Genomic DNA, 25,683 nt, shown 5'->3' with positions numbered 1-25,683 from the left:
TAAAAAAATGTATGACAATTCTGGAATGTTATAGAGAGATATATAATTACGACAAATATATAGGTCAGGCTTATTTACTTATTGTAAATATTCCAAAATATTAAGATCAAAAATCTTTGTTATGATATCTTAAAAATTATTTTTAAAAAAACATTTTAATCTTTTCAAATAATAAATAATATTTTGGAATGAATACTTTATATCAATTCATAATTTTAAAACAAAATATTTCAAATTCCAAAGATAAAAAAATTGCTATTTTAATATATTCAGTGTGTATGTTTGTAATGCCATGTAGTTAAATTATTGAGTTCACAGATAGAGAAGCATAGTTCCAAGAATGTATTTTTCAGATTCAAGTACGTATAAAACGCTAACATTCATCAAAATACCAAATTCCAATTTTTTGACGATTACGATATTCTATCTTTGAGTACTTATAAGAGAAAGTAATAATAATATTGAAAATAAAAACTTGTCGGTCGTTTTCAAAGATATTTCTCCTTCGTAAAGTAAGGTGACTTTCATGATGACGCCGAATCTCACGCGTACTAAGGAATTAATCACAGGATGGAAAGAAAAAGTGTCAGGAAAAAAATAAATATTCGGTAGGCGAAGAGTGGGTTTATTATTATGCAAGAGCCGACAAAGTTAAACCGCAAGGCCCACGTTCCTTCAGTCAGTTGCAGTCGCAGTGTTCTCTGGATATACCTTCAATTCTAACAACTATTTGAAAAATATTCAAAATTATCAATGTTGGTTTAGGTGTGCCAATGGCAGGAAATGAGTGGTTTATATATAAATAAAGGATCTCCGACGAAAAAGATATTTTCGCAAAAGGAAACCAACCAGTTATATCGGAAATGATCAAATATCAGTAATTCTATACTAATACAGACTAGCCTAGAGTTACTTTCTCGTACATGTAGATGGAGAAAATATAATCGACATTTGACTCTACAATCGACATTTGACTCTACAATCGACATTTGACTCTACAATCGACATTTGACTCTACAATCGACATTTGACTCTACAATCGACATTTGACTCTACAATCGACATTTGACTCTACAATCGACATTTGACTCTACAATCTCTACAATTTTGCAGATTTCTATCGAATTTTGGGCAAAATTCATTCAGAAGTCTGTATGTAAGGATGTTAACATGATAATTACAAAACGAAGAGAGGTACATAGATAAAATTCGGTACACAGATTTAACATCTATAGTGCAGGTAACTAAAAGTTTGAGCCAAATACAAATACAGAACTATCTGTCGATCTGTACTTTCAGAAACTGGATCAGAACTCAGGTACTGGATCAGGGGTGATCTTTCTCTGATCAGGTCTAAATTACGATCTGTGGATGAGTGAATGAAATGCATGAATGAAGTCCGTCCCGTAAAAAGGGTTGTGATGTGTGTGTAGCTGAAGTCATACTCTTGGCCCTAGATGGCGCTACTGAACAACAAGAGACGCACCTTTGGCTTAAAATCCCTGACTTCTAAAGTCAGTGGGCTTGTCTATGACAAGTGCCATTAGAAACAACAGCAACAACATTTCTAAGCATGGTTTTCTTTCAAGAACTACAGTACACTCCCGAGTATCCGATCGAATGTGACGGACGGACAGGCTGGATAATAAAAAGCCGGATAAGCCTGAGTTCTATGAACTCGTTTCTTTGCTTACAAATAGCAGAAAACAAAGTTTTTATACTAAAACTCACTATTATAATACGTATTTTCACACTTCTTATTGCGTACTAAGCTCTCCATTCATTTTAAACCACGTAGAATATCAAAGTGCCCGTGGCCCGGAGAAACATAGAAGCAGTTGCCGGTAACATGCCGAGTTAAAATAGATGTCTCTGTACTGGTAATTTATATATGCTTATATACTTCACTGCAAAAACTTAAGAAAAAGTAAGTAATAGGATATAAATTGTTCACATTTTAACAAATTCTGTACATTTCACTGTAGTATATTTTTAAAAAATAAGTACACCACAAGAACAATTTACGAATCCTGAACTACGGTGCAGTTATAATCAGGAATAGCAGCCACAATTGAGGTCCGTTACATGTAGACGAAACAATGAACAGCGAACAGAACACTCCTCTTTTTCTGTCACGTCGTGTGCAAATTGTCACGACTCGTAGCAGGATCGTAACAGACACCCGCTTCCAATGCCTTGGCAATGTTGCCAATGCAATGCCTTTCTCAATTAACTACGGTAAAGAAAACTAGGCCGGGTAGCGAGAAAGCTGGATAATCAGGAACGTATACTCGGGAGTGTACTGTACTTTGAAAAAAAGCGATGAAATCTGAAACAAAATTAAAAAAAAAAATCCAAGCATAGAACTTATCTCTTTGTGTATCGCGTAACACGAAGCGATAAAATTATAAAAACAACTGCTAATTAAATACTTGTATAACAATTTCGATGCTTTTTTCCATGCTCGAAATCACAAAGAGGAATACTTTAACAGCGTAGATGCGACACAATTTAAAATTCCAATGCAATTAATTTTAAAGAAGGTTTATTCCCCCGGGGGGGGAGGGGACTTTTAAATTTCAAGAGAAAGTTGTGCCGCATCAGGAATTTGAATTATGCAAATTCTTACATCCCATTTTAATTTTAATTTTCTATTAAAGCGTATTACTCTTTCTTCCCTGTGAGGATTTCTTATCATGACGGAAAACTTGCATAAATATGCGTATTTTTTTCACATGCAAATACCAAATTGAGTTACGATGTCTTATGACATCTTACGTTTCACAGGGAATAAGAAAATGCATTATAAAAAATGGAATCGTACTAAGAGATAGGTCTGAAAGGAGGGATCTTCTTAAATAAAAAATTCAGGGAAGGAGGAGGAAAAAGAACAAGAATTTTTTTGTTGCTAAAGAATAGCCAACTCAAGCTTCATTCAGATTTCATTAGATAACATTCATAAACAAATATAAAAGATTAATAATTTCTAAAACATTTGAGAAAAAAAACTTAAATAATTATATTTAATTATAGTTAGTTCCAAAAAAATCAAGCTTCGCTCAGCATTTTTTTATAGAAAATATTTAAATACGAATCACATGCTGATTACATATTAATATTTTTTTCATCTTACTTGCATAGGAACTGGTCATTTAAATAAAAAAAAAATCATGAACGCGCTTAGTTTAACATGTTATTCGAATTGGTTAACACAATAACTGCATTGCTGTGACTGTGTGTGACGCGAATGCATTTGTATTCGGATAATGTCATATAGCGCCATCTCACAAACTTTTCAGGTACTAGTTATGTTATCATCGTATGGCAACAATGCAAGTACTACAAAAATTTACGAAATGGCCCTACATGACATTGTCAGCATGAGAGAAGACAGAAAAAGGCTCTAATAGTTAATTATAAAAAAATTGTTTTTTAGGGGGGGGGGGTAAATCTGGGGAGTTTTTTTTTTCAGGATAGGCAGTTATATAGATAAACTTAAAAGGCAAAAACTTGTCTAAATATAAAAGTTGATCCAAATCGTTAGAACCGTTTAACACGAAATAGTTACAAGATTTTTGTGTAGATTTAATTAATGCATCGTAGCTTATTTCCTATAAATTTATGTTTCCACACGTATATTATTTTTTTCTTATATATATACTGGCTCAGGTATTTTTTTATATATCTTCCTCTCCTAAGCAACAAAGCATTAGCGAACGTACAACTTGAAACGTCTCGCGCTAAAAAAAGGTTTTCAAATCTTATGCATCGTGGAAACATCGACAACAGGTACATCTTATACCAATTTTACAGCAAAATTAAAAGCATACAATATAATTTACATTTACAGCATTAAATTTACAATATAATTTACATTTATAGCATTAAATTTACAATATAATTTACATTTACAGCATTAAATTTACAATATAATTTACATTTACAGCATTAAATTTACAATATAATTTACATTTACAGCATAATTAAAAAAATTATATAGATTTAAAATATTTCAATAAAATTTTGCACATTAATTTACATTCTTGTCGGTCCATCGTTGATAGATACTTTATTTTCCTGCTCCTGTTTTCTTATTTTAAAGTTTAAGGTTTCAAAATATCTGCTGTCAAAACAGGGATTGGAGCGAAGAAAGTGTGAGGCACTCTATCTTAACTTCATTAGTTGAGCCCACTGGATCGCTTTTAGTTAGCTAACTCCTTCAAAGGATCAATAAATTTCCCCTCTTTTGTTTCCAAACCATATGTGAATTGAGAAGCTGACAAAAATGCATCAACTTCCGTGGGAGGAGACCAAAAGGAAGAAAGCGGAGAGCATAGCAATGGCAAAATTCCAGCAGATGACATTATAATATATCAATATTTTGTTTTGTCAACCAAAATAGTCTTTGAAGAAATTTCAAAATACGATCATATGAAAACTAAATGTGTCGAATATTTACAAAGAACTGCATTTTGATTATTTGTAACTAGCAAGCTTTTCATTCTGGTGTTTTAGACAAAATTCTTACTTGAACTCTAGATGCAGATATGTAAAATCAATAAAAGCTACAAATTCTGGGGCAATCCGTAATGAAAAATAAATAATTTCAGTATAAATTTATGCGAATAAAAAGATAATGTCTCGACTTCTGCTCCTGTAGAATTCTCAGGTAAAGGGAGAGACATTCAACAGACTAACTTATTAAATTTAAAGTAATGATATTTAACACTTTTCTTTAAATATATATTTAAAGAAAATCGAGAGATATTATAATGAACCCTTAACCGAGAACTGTAAATAATATCTCTCGATTTTCTTTTATTAGGATTAGATTGCAAAGGATTTGCAATCTAATCCTTAACTATAAATTCCTTGCGACTGAGTGCTGGCTAGATATATATCTCATCAGAGGATATATATCTGATCAGGACCAATCATAGTTGTGGTTAAAAAGAGCATGCCAGCATCTCAGAATTCCTCAACGTATTTTTCATGCGCACAACCACATCTATCATTCGACCGCCAGTGTCCACTTTCACATCTGAATCGCACCTGGAACAACACATCTGCGAAAACAATCAACATATTTTCCCCAAATGTTTAACGAACAATCTCAAATTTCGTGGTTTTGATTAGTTTTCACATATTTCGAATTTTAACTTTCGGCTTCAAATTTTTATGAAACTTTAGATGAATTTAAAAAGGAACTTCAACTGTGATCATAAAAAATAAGGGCATATCCCTTCCCCTACGGACGCCCGTTTAAAGAAGGAAAAAAAAAATCGATTAGTAAAACAATTCAATTGATAGGAGGAGAAGGAAAGGCGGTTTTAGAATTTAAAAAAAGAAAAAGAGAGAAATGGCTAGATATACTATCCGAATAAAAATATTTCAAACTAAACAGTATATACTTGTAAAAATAATGTTCATAAGTATAAAACGCTAGTCCATTAAATATGAATACAATGCAGTATTAGAGCTACACAGCTTAAATTTACAACTCTTTCATCTTGCTTCACATAAGAATTAAAAACTGGAAAAACTGAAAAGCACTGAAATATAGAATTGGAGTTTTTTAAGTATCAAACAAAAAGGGGAAGATGTTAGATTGTGATTAGTTTTTGGAACAGGCATTTCTTATTGACACAATCAGGCAGCTGGTGAGCATGTATTATTTAAAAAAACTGAAGAATTTTCATAGAAAAATGTCACTGTGGGCGTAAAATTTGCTGTCTGAAATCGAACCAATCGCATTTTAGCTTTATAGCAAATGATTTAGATTAAAATTATTAATTCAGAGGAATTTCACCATAGTAAAAAGAATTTATAATTCCGCTGGGGAAAGGAAAATAAAAATCTAAAATGAAAAAACATTATTCTAGAAAACAGCATTTATGGCTCTAGACTATCTGAAACATTTGTTAAAATTTCATTGTTACAATCCAATGTTCTCAGCTGATAACATTACACAATAAACAACCGCATTTGTTACGCCTTTTGTAAGCAATGTGAAGTGACAAAGCAGTGAAAACTCGCGCAAGTACAAGTTAAAAGTCTACTAAATAATTCTGAAGGAGCGAAAGATGAGTTAACTATATATAAATGACTTTACATGAGAAGGAATGGCAGGGTTCCTGAAGGAAGGATTTTCATTTCGCCACATCGCAAAAAGAATGTTGGGAAATGACACGATAACTTTTGTCACAAAGAACGATATTACAATTACATAACTAGTAGTTATTCGCAAGAATGACTTTATTAATGTAAGAAAGCACAGCTCGGAAAAACTAATAATCAGCAAGCTCGGAAAGTGCCCATAGCCGATCAAAATGAGTGGGAGGAGGAAATTCGAGTAGTCAGAATTTCTGGTACGATAGATAGGAATCGTCTGATGAACTAAGATTTCCGTTCCAGACATCACCTTGGCATGTTTGTCACTTGTTCCATCCTATAAACCATCGTAAACAGGACAAATGAAACGTAAATAGCCGTCCTAATGTAACATAATAGTGTTCATAGACATAGATGGGATTCGTTTTTTCAACGAGATTTGGTCACTGACCATAACTGGAAAGAAAGACGTTCAATAATAGAGAGCTTTTAAAGAGCCGTTTCCAACATAGATGCAAGTCTGTCTACACAGGAAGGATTTCGATTGATATCCTAGTTATTTTTCCGATGACAATGAATGTAGAAGTATACAACAAATCGTTAATCAACATCACTGTAATACCATCAATGAATGTGTAGTTGAAGAAATGTTCCAGAATTAAATTGATAAAACCTATATGGGAATAGCAATCCAAGATGTCTCAAGAGATATCAATGTTCCAACATGATCACTAAATGAGTACAAGCCAAATTTCATTGTTAGAAATCATCGCTCATCTCCCTCTTACAGAAGTGTTTTAGGGATTTGATATGCGCGAGGATAGAACCTGGACCTTGTGGTTCGCAGGCCAGTAACATAACCAGGATACAAAAGCATATGCTCGTGTGGCGTAGTTGTTAACTGGCTTATATGCTATTCACCGCAGACTCACCCTCCAGTGAGTCAGAGGTGAGACGAACGATATGGCTGTTGGTGATGTATTTATTGGCTGTTGTCTAATGGGCCTGTACCCAGTTGAGTAGCGAGTGTGTGTGGGCGAGTGATTGCTGTGTCAAGTGAGTCTGACGACTTTGGTTGCAGGTAGATGGCGCCACAACAGCTGTACGAAGGTTGAAGGTTCATCGTCCGAGGTCACCAATTTGGGGATTTGATATGCGCGAGAATAGAACCTGGGACCTTGTGGTTCGCAGTCCAGTAACATAACCAGGATACAAAAGCATATGCTCGTGTAGCGTAGTTGTTAACTGGCTTAGATGCTATTCACCACAAGTGCAACAATCATGAATGCTCCGTAAAATGACATCTGATAATTTTATACACAAGATTTCATGGCTGTTTTCAACACTAAAATTACAAGATTTGTTAAGTACAACACATTTTAGAAAATGATATGTATTCAGGGGGGGGGGGTCCCATGTATATCTGTCTTACCATTAAAACTGCAATCATTTTTGCAATAAATATGATGTATTGTTTCTATCAAATTGGCGCATTTTTTTCTCGTGAAATTGGAATCTTCTTCACCGCCCCCTCTATTAATGAATAATAAATGAGTAAAATGTCTGCTCATTCGTAAATTACAAAAATCTGATGAACAAAATATTGAAGCAATATATTTCAAAATAAAGAGTGAATATGTCTTTGGCTCATTTTAACAGGAATTGATTTTTCTTCGTCTTTTTAGCACCTCATGTGGCATATTCATAAACGTGTGACAGCATTTATTACGACAGCATTAAACAATGCTGGAAATTTCTTCTATAGCTTTACAGCAGAGAATTTGAATACATATAGCATACAGCAGAGAATGCATTTTGAGATTCTGTGATCCTGTCTTTCCCTTTATAGGATTCTACATGAATCTCTCAATGCATAAAATGTTTTAAGGTTTATCCATACGTTTTGAGATAACAGATTAAAAAATACATATAAAACTACAAATGTATCACAAATATAGATTAAATATAAAAATTAAAATCAGTTGCGAAAGCAAATTCACCAAGAATAGTCAAATTTTGATCCTTAATAACTGCATCAAAAAATTTTATTAAAATTCATTGTTTTACTTCTATTGAATTAATTTCTAATACTTGTTTTAATCAATCTTTATATCAGTATAAATCAGTATAGAAAAGCAAAAACCGATCCTTGGGCTTTAAAAAAAATCACAGATCGAGTTGCAACTTATGCAAAATTATATATAAATGAGTGAACGCAAGAGGTTTTGATGAAAACCAGTCACTAATTTGACGGATTGATACCTGAATACAACAGCATAATCCAGCCATGCATACTTTATGAGAAATCGAAACCAGAGTTTATCGAGGTCGGATCAAAACCGGCCCAGGTGTAGAGTGAATGGATTTCAATATAAGTGGTGACAATATCACAAGGTTAGCCATTACGCACAGTTGCGCACTCCTGAATATGATCTTATTGCATTGATAAATATACGAGCATTTTAACAAAATTTAGTCTCAAATAGGATAATTGATACTCAGCATATAGAAACCTTACGGCCCTGTTTCGATAACTGTAAGGGCATGTCGCGCCATTTTTCAGCGAAACCACCATTCCCACGTACAGTGTGACCTTGAGTCATCATTGACTATAATTACACGCTAACAAATGAGACAAATTTCAACTCTCATTTATGAATTATAAGCCTCATTTCTTTGGTATCGTAAAATTGCTGCCCTGTTGAGGAACAGGAACTTAGATTTTTCTGATTTGTGTCTAGACATTTCACTCTTCCGTTATAAGATATCGATGGTATTTCCTTTCAGCTGACTATTTAGAGTAGGCTGATATCCTTACATCGCCATTTCCGTTTCGCAGTTTAAGATAAGCATGCAAATATTTAAATCTGATTAACACGTAGATTGGCATCAACACCTCCAACTGGAAATCGACTCATTTTACTATTCATTATAATTTGGCCGCAGTTTAAAAATAATCACAGTAAACCAAGTTTATTTTGTTAAATGCAGAGAGAAGAGGTAAAGGGACATGCCAAATTGTCCGAGACCAAATCATTTTAAAATGCTTGCGATCTGTAAACTAATTTAACCCTTTGACTACGAATTTTTTAAAATCTCTTTCCCTGCAATCGTGTAGAAAATGAAGATAATAGCTCCTGTATTAGACAAATTTGTTCGATTTTTTTCCCAAATGTTTTTAAGGCTCTGTGACTGGGACATGATGGTCAAATACACCCTTAGCCCACCAAAGAAAATTTTTTTACACAGAATTATTAAAACTAATTTTAAAAGATTGGTGGGATGTCCCGTTAGTAGTCAATGGGTTAAGAAAATTTAACAATTTACGTTTTCAATTGACAGTATTTTTCTAATGAAAGTATAGATTTTAAAATTACCATTTTCAATCATTTGAGATTTTAAAATTGAGGAGGCTTCATTTTAATAATTCAGATTGTTTAATGTTATTGTTTATTGTTTTTCGTAGTTTAGAGAGCTTATTTTTATGATTACAGATTTCTATTATATCATATAATTATCGTGTAACATATAATATCAATTCACTTTGTTTGAAAAATATTTGAACTTATTTGCAAACATCACATCCAATTACTGATTTTAAAGAATTACGCAACCAGAAGATTAACCTAGAATGAATCAGAATAGACAAGTTTTTAAAATTTCAATTCCTTTATTCAAACGTGACACTCAGATATCTTCACATTGTGGACTTAAAGTTTAAAATACATTTCATTTCTCACTTTATATTCGCATATCACTATTAAAGAAATAAAATTTATTTATTGTTGTTGTTTCTTATGGTACTTGCCATCGACAAGCCCGCTGTTAGGAAGACAGCGATTTTAAGCCGGTGGGGGAGCGTCTCTTGTTTTTATAGTAGTGCCAACTAGGGCCAAGGGTACGACTTTGCTACTCACGCATCACTCATTCGCTTGCACAACCCTTTTTACAGGAGGCCACATTCGCACATCTCACAGATAGAACAACGGAAGAACAACCATGCCCAAACCGGAACTCGAACCCAGGACGCCCAAATGATGGGGATGACGCGCTACCCCTATGCCAGGACGCCGGAATAATTTATTTAAAACAAAGCAGCGAAGATAAATTGTTCGAGAGTTCATTAAGATTATTTAATCATCATAAAATTAGTTAGTTCTAAGCAAATCAAGTGTTTTATGGTAAAAGGATATTTTTGTGGATTATAAAAGGAAAAGACGTTGATATGCTATAAAAATGGAATTGCATCAAAAATGAAGAAGAAATTGACCGAGGACAAAAAGAAAATGTCATTATAGTATTAAATATATCAATATAATTAGAAAACAAATTTTATGCATGCACGCATCAAATTGCATATACAGCAGAAATTGCTAATACATCTCACAAAACTTAGATCAACTACAAAGCAAATGCTGTGCTTTAAAGTAATTTGACATCATATAGCATGCAAATGCTAATATAAATAATTGGCGTTTTAATATACATTGTAAAAACATTAAGAAAATAGTATGGAAATTTTCACTTTCAGAAGACAATTTTGTTCAGTCGAGAGAACGCCTTCCGTGATGAAGACCTCTCACGATTCCTCGAGATAAAGATAATATCTCGTTATCACAACGATTGATAATAGCGTTTCCCTGAATGGACAGCCAAAAGATATATGAAGTATTTTAATTAATCCAATTGCTTTTGAACAATCGAGCAGCCGGAAGTCACGTGATCACAAAGTGGATAGCTCCCATCAAGAGTTTCACCTATTCTAAACACTACGATCTGATATGTTTCTCGGAATTTTCATAAAATTTCTGAAAAACTTTTGTGTGTTAACATAGGAACTAATATCTTGACTCTTTAAAAGCCCATTTTTTTTTTCTAGTTATAGTATATTAACACGTTCACTGCCACGGTTCAAGCCTGATATCCGGGCCTTCTGTCTAATTAGATGATCCCTTCTTTGCTATCTTTTAACTGCAGCAGAGAAGGTGTCATCTAATAATATAGATGGCTTGGTACAATTATATATTATCTGCGACGCGCCAGCGCGTCAGTGGCAGCGAATGTGTTAAAATACTTTTAGAATTGAGATTGGCTTAAAAAAGTGATTCATTTAAATTATTAGATAAATTTGATTTCATTAATTAATTTGGTTAATTATTAACTAAGTAAGAAATCAAACCACATCACTATGTGTGGGATAAAAGAACTGGAGCATCTAAGTTTCTGTTTTATTGAAAAATTTGTCAGAACTTCCAACATACATAACTTCATACAAAGATTGATGATTTTGGTAGGAAACATACTTTCCATGGCGCTAAAAAGAGTCAAAGATAATTTCGTTTTCAAACCTATTTTACTAATAAATGCGGCGTGTTTTTTTTTTTTTTTTCCCTTAATGTTGCTTTGTTTAACGTGTATGTACACACTTGAAACTTCGAAAATAGTTCAAAATATTGAATTTTTTTTATTGCTTAATAATGTTCTTTGATCCTTTAGCTTTCAAACCGATACCAAAATGTTGTCAGTATTCGAAATATTTCTCGAGTTATAATTATTTTTCTTGAGGTGCTTTCATTAAAAACTCTAGTTACGGTGTTTTTAAAACTCGTTTTATGAAGAATGATATTTTTTCACTATGTTGCTTCATTCAAACAATCATAACTCAACAAGAAATTAACCAAATACAGTTATTTATATATCAAAATAATCTGTATGAAATAGCGGATGTTTTATGCCTCAATCAAAGTTATATTTATAGAAATAAATTTTTAATAGCTGTTTAAACGTTAAAATTATAGAAAAAAATCTCGCTTTTTCTATTCATCGATGATGAAAAAATTGTTTTAAAAAAAACTATACACTTTTATAACTTGTTTGAGGCAGACAACATGAAGACTAATATTAGGCATATTTTCCAAGTAGAATTGTGCGTCTGTACAAATTAGAATTTAAGATATGTTTCAAAAAATAGGCTAATTAGCTCATTAAATATTAATTAATAATTAGTGTAATATGGTTTTTTCTCACTGAAATGAGTTTAAACATATATTAATAACCTACTGTGAAAAAACTGGATTTTTAAAGTTAAAATTAAAAAAAAAAAATCTTCAAGTGTGTACGTACACCTTAAGCGAACTTTGTCTAATGCAAATAGCAATTAAATATATCAAATTCAACAATCCTTGATAGTCAAAATGCTGCTGTGCCGCGCAGGGGCAAAGAATAAGCATACGTTCCTTGAATGAGCAGGAGAAAGTGGGGTAAGGTCGATTTCTTTAGATAAGCATCGAATTCACATTCATGTCAGTTCTGACAATAAACTGACTTCATCTTTTTTAATGCATTTTCTCGGTCATTTTAAAGTCCCATCTGAATCCAACTATGTTTTTAAATTGAGCCGGACAAAAAGCATTAAAGTAAATCGAAAACACCCACTCAAGTCTTAAGAAACGCCTCGGCAGTGAATTCGCATTTTAAATTTAGCAGTGACTTGACTTGAAAGGTGAGGCAACCTCTCGCTCTGTAGGTCACCACTCACCTGCACAATCGGATGCGATATCAAGGAACTGGTCTGGACTTGACTGTAGTCACGCCGGCTTAGCCAAATGAAGGTTGGGAAATTCGGAAAGTAAACAAAATAGAGGAAGAGCCCCTTAATCGTGTTTGACTAACAGCGTGTGCAGGCATTCCAAGGTACCACACAAAAGCCGTGATTCCGCTACTTAATATTCTCGGGCACGTCAAGGAGGGACGCGCACTTTGATCTTTCATTAATTACAATCAAAGAAATCTCTGATTGGAGATAATACAAATCTTAAACAAGATTAGAGATAACAAGAGGAGTTGGGGCAAAGGCCCTCCCCAAAGCAGGTGTTTCATGAATTGCTGGTAAAATTCGATTTTATTTACAACGCCGAGTTACAATTAATGAAAAGAAAATGATCTTTAAAAAATGATGCATCAAATATGTGAGAAGAGATGCTTATTATTCATCGTACAGGAAGGACATGAAATAAAAATGATTTTTAAAAAAATCTGGTAGCAATTTTATGCATTATCTTTTTTTTTAGATGACGTAACGTATTATCTTCATTTGACCCTGAAAAACGAAGTTTCTTGAAGATCTTGACCCTAAGGATGAAAACAAACAAAAATATGATGATGAAAACGCATATAGGACTTTTTTTCAGACTTTCCATCTTTTTTTCTAAAGCAAAGGTAGCTAAAAAAATCTTTTTTAAAAAACATTTAATTAACATCTACTAATTTAAAAAAATAATTCATTTAACCTGGTGAAGAAAGATTTACACTTAAGTTCAGGCCCTTTAAATTGCCTTAGCACTTTTTAAGAATTGTTTTTTAATATTATTAATTTACTGTGAATAAAACATACATTCTACTATAAACTTCCGCCCCTGACGCGTACACCTGATTAAATTACTTAGTCAAGCACAAATTTGTCAGAGAATTTGCTTTAAAGAAAAAAAGATTTCCACTTCATAATTCCTGCATGCAATTTAGTCAATTCATGTCTTTTAATGTTTTTGTCTAATATACGGCAATCATTGTTTCGATATTTAGATTGTAAAGATATCAATTATTCTAACACAGACGAATTTTTGATCAGCTATATTTAGATTTTGAATTTCATGTTTCTCTTCTGCTCAAATCAACAATGAATTCTTCATATATATATATTATATAATACATGCATTAAAAAAAAACTCTTGTAAACGGTTTTGTTACATCAAATACCATTGTATATTTTACTGCATTTGATTCATCCTGGGTCCTGGCCTAGGGGTAGCGCGTCTTCCCCGTGATCTAGGCGTTCCGGGTTCGAGTCTTGTTTCGGACTTGGTTCTTCCCTTCCTTGCGTTCTCTCTGTGAGGTGCGTGAATGAGCCCCCCCTGTAAAAAGGGGTTGTGCAAGCGAGTGTGTATGTGCTATCTTCACTTGAGCTAGAAGTCAGACTTCTGCCCTCGGGTGCTCAGGGGTCTTTACCCTCAGAAGCTAATGCGCAAAAATTTCGCTTAAAATAGTGACACGACAAAAAAAAAAAATCGATTTATTTAACAAGAGTCCACTTTGGTCAATATTTGTCAAAATAAAAAAAAAAAATAAAATAAAAAAACTAAGTAATCAGAATGGTAAGAAAACAGAATTCAATAAGCGTTTTACATATTTTTCCAATAAATAATCGTTTTTTTTTAAAATGATTTTTATGAATCTAGTTGTAGCACATAATGGATGATGTATTTAATAACATGCACTATCATATATAATTGTTATCATAAATAGTTTCTTTATTGCAATTTGTACCACGAGCACTACTAAAATGAAATAAAAATACTCTCTATGGATAAAAAGTAAAGACAAAAGCATATGTCTGTATGAAATCCACCATAATGAAAATACTTTAAATCTTACAAATATATAAATTCAAAGGTAAACATTTCATTTTCTCAAATTTCCTTTTCATGCCTATATCCCAATAGGCATATTTATGCCTATTGGGATATAATAATGGTAATTTTAACAATCTAAAATTGCTGCAAAAGTAATTATTTTAGTTTCGGTTTCTGCTTCACTTCCGCAAACAGGAAATCTTTTTTTCTGAATTGTTGAAAGAAGCGAACTTGCTTATCAGTTTTTCAATAGTCATTGTTCGGACATGCTGAAATAATATTAAAAATCGCACTCAAGTTTAATCTTTATCAATCCACTTATCAATAAATGGAATGAATATTTTCAAACGATTGCAAATTCTTTACAATGAAGAGTCTTTCATGACTCTATAGTACAAAAACCGTTTATCTAGCATTATATTATATACATATATAAATTCCTTTCAATATTTATCCAATTTTAATGCATTAATTAATATTAATGTGACGCATCAAGAATTTCTAGATTTTATTACATTTTAAAATTATAAATTATAATTGCAAATCTTAAAAAGATTTCAAAATTCTATCCATATATGATCTCTTTATGAAAAGCATTTTATAAATCATAATAATTATTAATTGAATTTCTTTCTCTATATTATAAAAGTATTTGTTTAGCAATTGCTAAAACTGAGCATCACAAGTTGAGAAGAGGGCGGTCCCCAGTGTTTTTATACATATAAAAATGACAACACTGACGAATTCAAATGATTGGGCTACATTTATCCAGTACACTTCGACAACCTGTTTCTAATTAAACTTGTTAAAAATAAGATTCTAAAAAATAAGACTCAGTAGAAATATGATCACAGCTTACAAATAAATTACAAAATTACTACAAAAAGACATCTTTGATTTAAATCTTGATTACTAAGCAATCGAAGGAAATGCCAAGTTATCTCTGACTTCCCAACAATTTTGTTTCTTTCAGTTCACTGTTATTCAGAATACGCTGTTAATAATTGCAAAGTACCTTATAAGACAAAAGAAATTTCTCAATTTTGAACTTCTAGATCTTTCATAAAAGGACTCGATTAAAAAAAACCAAAGGGATTGGTAAGCAAAAAGAACATGGGATCCTTATCTGCCTTATAAGCTTTTGACCTGAAATGAGAATGCTTATGTGGTGAAAGCTTATAAGCCAATTAACAGCTACACTACCCGAGCAATTGCTTTTGTATCGTGGTCATGTTACTGAGTTGCGAACCACAAGGTCCCAGGTTCTCTTACCACCACATTGGTGACCTCGAACGATGAACCTTCAACCTTTGTACAGCTGTTGTGGCGCCATCTACCCACAACCAAAGTCGCCAGACTCACTTGAAGCAGCAACAGCATCAGCAACCACTCACCCACACACGCTCGCCATAACGCTTGGGGCTACTCAAATGGGTATAGGCACATTAGAATCAATAGCTACTACATCACCACTCAACAGCCATATCGTTCGTCTCACCACCGACTCACTGGAGGGAGAGTCTGTGGTGAAAGCTTATAAGCCAGTTAACAGCTACGCTACCAGAGCAATTGCTTTTGTATCGTGGTCATGTTACTGGGTTGCGAAGCACAAGGTCCCAGGTTCTATCTTCGCTCATAACAATCCGCCACACTTATCCAACACCACTATAAAAGTGATTACACTCAAAGGATAAAGTTGCTTTGATTGGATAAATCTGCAAACACTAAAATACATCTCCCCATTATCCAATTATACTTTCTGAATTTTAACGAATTATTGCTTCAATTTGATTAACCCGTATTTCTCCATTTATGATCTTGGTTATTACAAAATCGAAAGAATAATCAGTCAGCTCTTATTCATTTCTATGCAATTTCCTTTTTCTGATTATTATTATTGTATATATTGCTTTGAAAATATTTACAAATTGAAATATTACCGTTTTGAATTTCTTCAGCTTTAATACTGTTATCTAAAAGACTTGGTTAGACAAAAGCTCAAAAATTTGGTAAGTGAAATGAGCATAAGAACAAATTATAGTTTATATATATATATATATATATATTATATACAGGGTGTCCCAAAAAAATATATACACATTTTAGCAGCTGATAACTAAGTTATTTCTTCTTTCTTTACAGACTGAACCCATTGAACCGAGTGATGGCAGACAGACTTGAATTTGAAGAAAGGAAATTTATTCTGAAATGCTACTGGAAGTATGAAAATGCAGTAGAAGTGCAAAGACAATTTAAGAGGGAGTTTAACAAAGAACCACCTACACGAGTTACCATCACTCGAATTAGAGATAAGTTTGAAGCTGATGGAACTGTTCAGGACGTCCATAAACCTGCAACAGTTGTTCAATTGAGGGCAACCATTGAACATGAATGTACGAATATCCCAAGGGAATTGTTCCATCCTGTGTGCTATTCCATCGCTTCGCGTTGTCAGCAGTGTCTGGAGCAGAAGGGACATCAGTTTGAGAACATGCGATAACAAGACAATAGAATGATATTTGTAGAATCTTTTACATGTTGAAAATTATTCGAATTATAATAAACCCCAAATTTACAATTATTTAAAGTGTGTATACATTTTTTTGGGACACCCTGTATATATATATAACTATCTTATGAAATTTTATTCCGATAGAGTTATATGTTATCAAGCCAATAATAATAATTTAATTATCCTATTAATACGGAAATAATTATATGCTAGATATATCAATAAAAATTTTATTTACACAGAAGAAATTAGTCTTAACTATTTCAAAAAAGAAAATCGCCCTGTAAATAGATTAATATGTCACATTTTTCTTCTAGTAATCGGTCATGTACTCGCCCTTGAAAAAGCCACGCGAACGGATATTGGCTTCTACAATCGATGCTACTCAAATATTTGAAATAGATAAAAGATTATTAACAAGAAAATTTCGAATAACGCGACGGAAATTTCAAGAACAAGGTCAGTCTCTTGTCTTGTTTTCACAGGATGCGTGAGCCACTCATCACTCCTGAATGTCTTCGGATTGCGTAAGGCAAAAGTAAAAAGGTGCGTGTTCTTTAAATGTTTATCACATGCCTATGATTCAAGTCCATTCATACATGTTTGATGACGAATTTCTATACATAACAGAGTAAAAACTGGAAGCGAAAACTTTTCATTTGTCATTTGTTTGGCTTACAGACTTGTCGAAATATAAGTTTTGTTTGAATAAAAAAAGGCATGATTTAAAATCAAAGTTAGAGTATTTTACATGTATTGAATGTTTATGAATTTTTATTAACTAATATAACAGACTTTTCCTTGATTAAAAAAGTATTTCTAAAACTAATTAAAAAATGAAATAGAAAATAATATTTAAATTCTGAAGGGTTCTTTAGAATTCTATGCATTTCCATCATTACACTGAATTTAGAACGAGTACCTAGATCAGTTTTGGTTGCGGAAGCATATTTACAATTTATGTATACAAAACGGCAACGCATGAGGCGTAAAAATTGCTCTTATTACTTATTGTCGAATGGAAACAATCCAATGTAAACAAACTTTCAAACACATTTCAAACTATTTCATTAAATGTTTTTACAATATATTGATTAAATTGAGCATATCGGTTAGTAAATGAATGATGCTGCAAAATGTTATTAGAAATGTTCTGATGAGCGTTCGTCGTTACATCTAAAAGTCTAAACCGTCAAAGGGGAAAAGATAGAAGAAATCAAGAAATAAGTTTCAAATAAAAAGTTGAATCGAGCACAAAAATAGACTTAACCATCGCCAAACGGGTAATCGTTACGACTTCCATATGGAAATTGCTGTTCTTATGTTAAATAATTAACATGCAAAAATTGTTCGTAGAGACCTTAAGACTTAAAAAGAACTTTCTTTAATAATACTAATTCCATCTTGTACAATTTTTCCTTTAATTTTAATAATTTTTGAACTCACTTTGACACTTAGTCTAAGCAATGTCTTTAAATATTAAAACAGAATTCGAATTCATTCATGTAAACATTTAACCACGTGGTTTTAACTCCGTAATAAAATTTTCACTTCCGTTTTAATTTCGTAAAATATGCACATTTTAATCTGAAGTAAACTGATTTAACTGATTTCATATTTTTCATGTATATCACACAAGAAGATGAAACTTTTTTAAAAAAATGCATTCCGTATTAATCATTTAACAGTCTAAAAATTCAATAATTTGGGAGAAAAACCTGGTCACCAAAGGCGATTAGTTTACAAATAAACTACCACATTGCAGAAAAACGATATTTAAAATGATTTGGTAATTCTATACCAACAAAAAAAAGACGAAATGATGAGTTCTTATTTTGCAAAACTTTAAATATCCGCTAAGAAAAGAAAGAACACACAACTGTACCAAAAACACAATTTTGCAGCGACACAGAAGGCGAACTTCCGGTCACCCCCTCTGACGATTCCTCTTTCCCTTATCTAAAACATGGCACCCTGCTGCTACAAAAGACCAATTGTCGAGAGAGCCACGTGTTCCGCGTTCGCTGGGTTTTCTATTACGAAGCGCATGCAAACAGACACAACTATTGTCACCTCAGATTTGTAGAACACATATCTGTTCTACAGACTTCACTACCATAGCGACATTGAAGTGTCGTGTAACCTGAATGTCCGGCTTTCAACCTATTTGTATCCGGACTCGGTAATCATTGTTGCAACTGATATGAAATTCAATAGCAGATTTAAGAATTGTATGGAAATAGGCAGTATGTATTATGAGGTCCTTCTTATAATAAATCGGTTAATTTATTCTCACATTTCAACGTAATTTTAACAACATATTAGTAATTTATTTTATTTTCTTTATTATGAGTCATGACTGCGAGGAATTTGCTTTTGTAAGCCGTAGTATTTAAGTAAACTCTTGGTATATATAAATTCGGCAATAATTAAACAAATATAATAAAACGGATAAGAATTTGGACAATTGCACTTGAAAAAGTGTTTAGAATATCCAATACTATATTATAGAAGTTGCACTTTTTGTAAATTTATTTGGCATCTAATCTTTTTTTTTTTTTTAATCGGCCTGGCTGCTATGGCTCTCTATCGGCCCTAGACAACTGCATAGTCTGTAATCGAAAATTCGTCATTTTGATTCAATAAATATAAAATCTTTATATATCTTATATATATATATATATATATGAGTCAACTGCAGTAAAGTATCATTGTTTCTACAATAACTCTATGGTAATATGTAAAAAAAAAAAAAAAATATCCATAAAAATAAATGTAGTTTAGGTAGATGACTGATATCTGAAGTCGCATTTTTATTTATATTTGATACATTGTTGATTTCTGCACGAAAACAATATCACTAAAGGCCATGATAGAATTCAATGTTTCGAACTTGTATTATCAAGGCTTAGTTTAAAATATATTAAAGGCCACGTGGCTTACTAGCGACGGATTTCGTAATTCTGAACCCCTTCCAAAGCCCACACGCACAACGGATCTCTAATTGGATTTTGAACATGGTACCCTGAATAATGTTCCAATAGCATTTTAGAGACAGACATCCGTATAACGATAATCCTTAATCGAGCTGGGTTTTGAACATAGAGCCCTCTGGCCCGGAAACTGAGACTACACCATCAGACAGCCACACCATTTGTATTATAAAGGAAGAAGTAAAAGCCATGTGAAAAAAAAAAAGAATGAACTATCTCTATTTTAGCCGTGTGACTTTTGTTACCACAATATTGGTTAGTTGCCAAAAGGTAACAGAAAATTCAAGAATAATTTAAATTTTCATCCAGATAAATTAAAATTGATTCATCTTCAATTAAAAATTCGTTGTCTGAAACATTAAAATTTAACTTAAATTAAAACAAATATAAGCAAGACTTATGTAAACAGAATTCTTCATAAATTTAATAATATTAGTAAGTGCATAACGTATTATTATATCATTGTAATAAAAGAAATGCTTTAATTCATGCTCCAACCGCGACTCATTTGATTAAATTTTTCAGAATTTAAATTGTTTTTGTATAAAAAAAAAAGTAAAAACTCAGTTTGCATTTTTTTTAAGCCTTGTATCGGCAATTTCGATTCAAAATATTTTACTTTTTCTATTCTGCTAAACATCTGTTCTTTCATTCATTAAATTAACTCTAGACCTCTTTATTTTACAGAAGTTGAAATTAGCTAGTCAGGGCTGTTCTGAATGATGATCACAAATTTTTGACGCATGAACTCATGTCTCTCAAAACAAACGAGATTATTGTGCAATGTTTTTACTGGAAAGGCTTACGAGAGCGTTTTCATCATGACGAAATTGTAAGAGTAAAAACAACTCTGGCTCATGGCTTAACTGCGACCATGACTCATTTGATTAAATAGTGCAGAATTCAAATTGTTTTTATATAAGAAATAATAATAAGAATTATATTTGAAATAAAAGAAATTTTTTAATCCACATGCGATGAAATAATTTAAATAATTATTTTTAGAAACAAAGAATGTTAATAGATGATCATTTTTTGGATGATCGAATTTAACATGGCGTTAAGAAAATAGATGCAAACTTAAAGAAAGCTGGTTGACTTTGGCGTTGTAGTTTGTGTAAGGCGTGATTGCATTCAATTTTTCTAAACAAGAATTAAATGTTTTATGCATTTTTTTAAAATCACAATAAATATTATAAGAAATAAAAAAATTAGAAATAATAAATATAAAATAATTATTTAAAAAATACCTTTAGTACTGCAAGAAAGGGAAAAATTTTATCAAATAACTGTAGATCCAAACAAAAAACTGTTAAAGCGTGAGAAGCAGAAAACAACAGAAGAAGACTGACTACAAAACCACAATCAATAGTATAAGAAAAAAAATTAAAATACATTACAAATACAACCATTGCGATTCCAACTCTTTTAAACCTTTTCCATCTGTGCTACAAGCTTTTACAATTTTTATTTTAACCTCGAGATTTTTCCAGGGGGGGAGGGCTCCTTTAGAAATAATAAATAACCGCTGACAAAAGCGATTTTTTTAAATGTTTCCATATTTATTATTTTGTAAATTATAATTTATAATTATTTATACCTTATATGCATGAAAAGGGGAGTGAAGGGGAGGGGGTGATTATCAAAAGCTTTTAAAGAAAACGGGAAACAAGAAATGCTTAAGACGAATGCAGAATGTGACAAAAAAAAAATGTTACATGCATTTAATGACTCGAGAACTTTATAGAAGTAACGATTTTACAAATGTACACATAAATTACATATAGATTTATTGAGCCTAATGGAATGCTTCATCAGCGGCCCCTAACCCCTACATAATTCCGATAAACCGAGTTCATTATCCAGCACGAGTAACATCACTTTGGATCACACGCATTACAGCCCAATAATCCAGGCGCTCCATTAACCGATATTCCATTAGTATTGATTTTCGACCACAAATTTGCATTTTGTCTCCTCGCAGGTAATAGCGGGAAGATATTCCAGGAAAAGGTAAAATATTCTATTTTATTAATCAAGATAATTAGTACTGAAAAAATAAATACTATAATTTTTTTAACTAAATCAAGGTACACATTCCATAAGGTAATAAAGACCTCGTAATAAATAAAATGATATAATAAACTAAATTAGTCAAAGAAGCTTTCTCCATTTAATACTAATAAGCTGCCAGGAATTACTGAATAAATTTATTATTAAAATAAAAATTAATAAAAAAAACTTGTTTTATTATTTCTGCTAATAATAGAATCAGTGGTGTGTATAGGCGCTCTAGAGGCCAGACCGATTGATTTACAACTACCAAATTTGGCACACATATATTCTGAAGAGTGGATTCGAATTTTTTGAAGTTTTAATTAACATTTTAGTTACACACAGATGTAGCAGAATTTCAACATTTTTTCCCTCCATAACTTTCGAAAATATTATAGCACAAATACGATTTTTAAGCTATTTTAATATTTAAAATACTATTTAATTTTAACCACTTTAACTGTTGTACACATGTTTTCTGAATTTTGACAATTAAAGAAAATTATTGCGTTATTTTCAACAGTAAAATTCAGAATCGTTTTCATTATTCATAAGGAACAAGAAGTTTGTTTAATATCAAATGATTTATATAGGGAATAAGAAAATAAAAATTACAGTACAGCGGAAGATAAAAAAAATAGATGGAATTGATAGTTGTATTTTTAATAGCACCAAGATATCATGGAACTATTAGGATGATTCATATATATAATAAACAAAGTAGGTGTAATACTATTAAAAAAGTAAGGATTTGACATTATCACAATTTGATGTTTAAAAATATTTTCTTAGAGAAATTACGATCATTAAATAATGCAGAAACGATTAGATTGAAAATAAGCGCAACCAGTATTTCCATCGAATCAGCTAGTCACCAAAGGCGATTAGTTGGTTATATAAAAATGAAAGTGCCAGGAACAGTTCGAAAATCAGTTTCGGACCTAAATCTACACAAAATATTTTCAAAGCTCAATTACGTCAACCGCATTATTTCATTTTCAACATTATCTTTTCTATAAAACATGAAAATAAGAATAAAATGTAAAATTTTATATTTTATTATTGGGTTAACGGGGGAGGGATAAAAAATAGATAATTTTTGAAGCTGTGCATGCAATATTTACATTTTATTGAAATTGCTGTAAAAATAAACATTTCGTTCTGATCCAAATCCGGAAGCAATAAATACGTATACATAAAGTACTGTCTAAGCGTGCGTGCGTGCATGCTTGTATTAATGTTTACATTATTGAACATAAGATCTAACGCTGACGTGCAAGCATAACATAAATACAAGCATGCGTGTGTGCATACTTGTATTTATTTTTACTTTCTGCAATATACGATCTAACGCTGACGAAAATGGTACTCTTGAAAACGGGAGAATGATTTCAGTTAACTTTTCGAAGTCTAAAAACTAATTAAAGCATCAGTTAATTAAAAATTACAGCCTTTTTCTATTATATATTCCCAAAATATTATTTTAAAAAAGAATTTTTACATCATCGAAAAATTCAAAAAAATGAACTTTTTCACCTTTTTAAAAGTCTACTTCAAGTTCTCTAATTTTAATAGAGGAAGATAATTTTAAAGAAAATAATTTTAATAAAGAAGATAATATAGAGTAAGTTCTCTTATTTTAATAAATTTTTCAAACTTAATTTTGTGTACAATTTATAAAATATTTTAATAGTCACTTTTGATGACTGGCTTGTTATTATTTATTAAACTCAAGAATAATTCTGACAGAATATTCAGCCGGCAATATAAAAAACAAATTTTGTTGATATAGCTATTATTGTTCTTTTGTTTTCTGGCTTTTTCTCTATTGTTAATATTTATTTATTCATTCATTCTGCATCTATATTATAGAATAAATATGATTTTCTGAGGGTTTTTATTTTTGCGAAAAAAGTAACTGTACACACAACAAAATTGAAGTGTAAAAATCTCACAATTTATCAAAATGTAAAAATATTACTAAGTATCAGTAAACGGAATGAAATATCTGGTGTTAATTGCGGTCATATTAATATGGAGTTAAAAAAGTTTAATCGGTCATAAAATACGAAGAAACAAAGATCTAAAAAAAGCAAATCTATCTAAAGAAAAAAAAAAAAAACTAAATTAAAATATTATAAACTAAACAAAAATAGATTTTAAAACATAGACAATTAGATGAAATACAAGAAATCTAATAAAATATTCATGTTTTTCGGCAAGGTATAAAATTCTAAGAAATAAAAAACATTTAAGATTTTAAATTCTTTACGAAATATTCTACATCACATGCTCACCAAGCAAATAATGTGCATTAAAATACAAATATCTAAAGTAAAATATATATAATATTAACTTACAAGAAAAAAATGTTATTCAATCATGCATAATAATGGAATATTTTATTAACTTTTGCAATTGATATCTCCATCAATTAATGTATTTTCAATCAATGATATCAAAAAAACATTTATTAATATTTTAATTAAATAGTATATTTAGTTACTACAGAAATCGAAGTAAACACGGTTTTGTCTAACTTTTAAAAATCATTTACATATAATTTAATAGCACGTATAATATCTCATACTAACTCAATAATATAACATCCACATAAAGTTAAATTGGGCATGAATTACAGAAATTCAATGTATCTGAACATGATGCTGGACGTAGTTTTATTTTTTTAAATTCATTCTTTATTAGTTAAATTCAGAAAAAAAAAAAAAAAAAAAAAAAAAAAAGAAGCAATTGCCTGCATTTCTGACACATTATACCGTATTGAATTTTGAAAAATATTTTGTTACACTAAACAATCAATTTATCTGATAAATTAAAAACAAGAAAGAAAAGTGCATTTACTTTATGCTTAACTTCAATAATTAACTGCCCTTTTCCATTTAATAAATTATTCATTTTAAAATATTCAAAAATGCAAATACAAAGAATTTCAAAAAATGCCATAACGACCAACATTTTCCGTACATTATTTTCACATTCTTAAAAATAAGCGATTTTCAAACGAGAGAATACTTCTACTAATCGAATGTAAACACGAAACCTCTCAAATCTTCTGCTTCGAAAAGAGACTGTTCCAATCTCAGCAAAGGTAACTCAGTCAGGTACAAAACAAAACACGTGAGAAAGAACACAGCTGATATTCTTTGAGAATCAGAACCAAACAAAATTGTTTGTACTTACATGATCAATTCTTAGTTATTCCAAAGTTTGGTTGATCGAAGAGGGAGAGAACATTTGCACTGAAAAGTTGGGATTCGATTTTTTTTCTCACGACACCTTCAAAGGTGTGCTGAAGTGCTGCACGCTTTTCTACTTATGAGTCATTCCACACGGCGAGTGTACGTTGTCATGAGGTAGGTTGTTTGCGCATCCCCTGCGCGCAACTTTACTATTTCCGGCGAAGGATTACCGTGAGGAGTAATACGTTACTACGCTCGTCTTGGGGAGTTAGGGTTACCAAATGGTGCAGGAAAGCGCTTATTGAGTCAGGTTTTTTGGCGGCGATTTAAGAACAAGCAAGATTTGAGTAAAGCTTTCGGCACAGTTCAGAGGTAGAAAAGTTTGGCATGGAAAAAAAAAAAAA

The 25,683-nt window shown here is 31.5% G+C and overlaps 1 protein-coding gene across 1 annotated transcript in view; it reads right to left on the bottom strand.

Moving 5' to 3' along the window:
• The window catches only part of LOC129963026 (abnormal cell migration protein 10-like), a 191,814-nt gene extending 166,383 nt beyond the window's left edge, over positions 1 to 25,431 (bottom strand). Inside the window, exon 1 of the mRNA XM_056077031.1 lies at positions 25,281 to 25,431. Coding sequence (XP_055933006.1) covers positions 25,281 to 25,282 — 2 coding nt within the window. The 5' untranslated portion in view covers positions 25,283 to 25,431. The remainder of the gene's footprint in view (positions 1 to 25,280) is intronic.
• Between the last annotated feature and the right edge of the window lie 252 nt (positions 25,432 to 25,683).

This window comes from Argiope bruennichi, chromosome 3, assembly GCF_947563725.1.
Source record: "Argiope bruennichi chromosome 3, qqArgBrue1.1, whole genome shotgun sequence".
NCBI lineage: Eukaryota > Metazoa > Arthropoda > Arachnida > Araneae > Araneidae > Argiope > Argiope bruennichi.
This window is presented reverse-complemented; position numbering and strand designations above follow the sequence as displayed.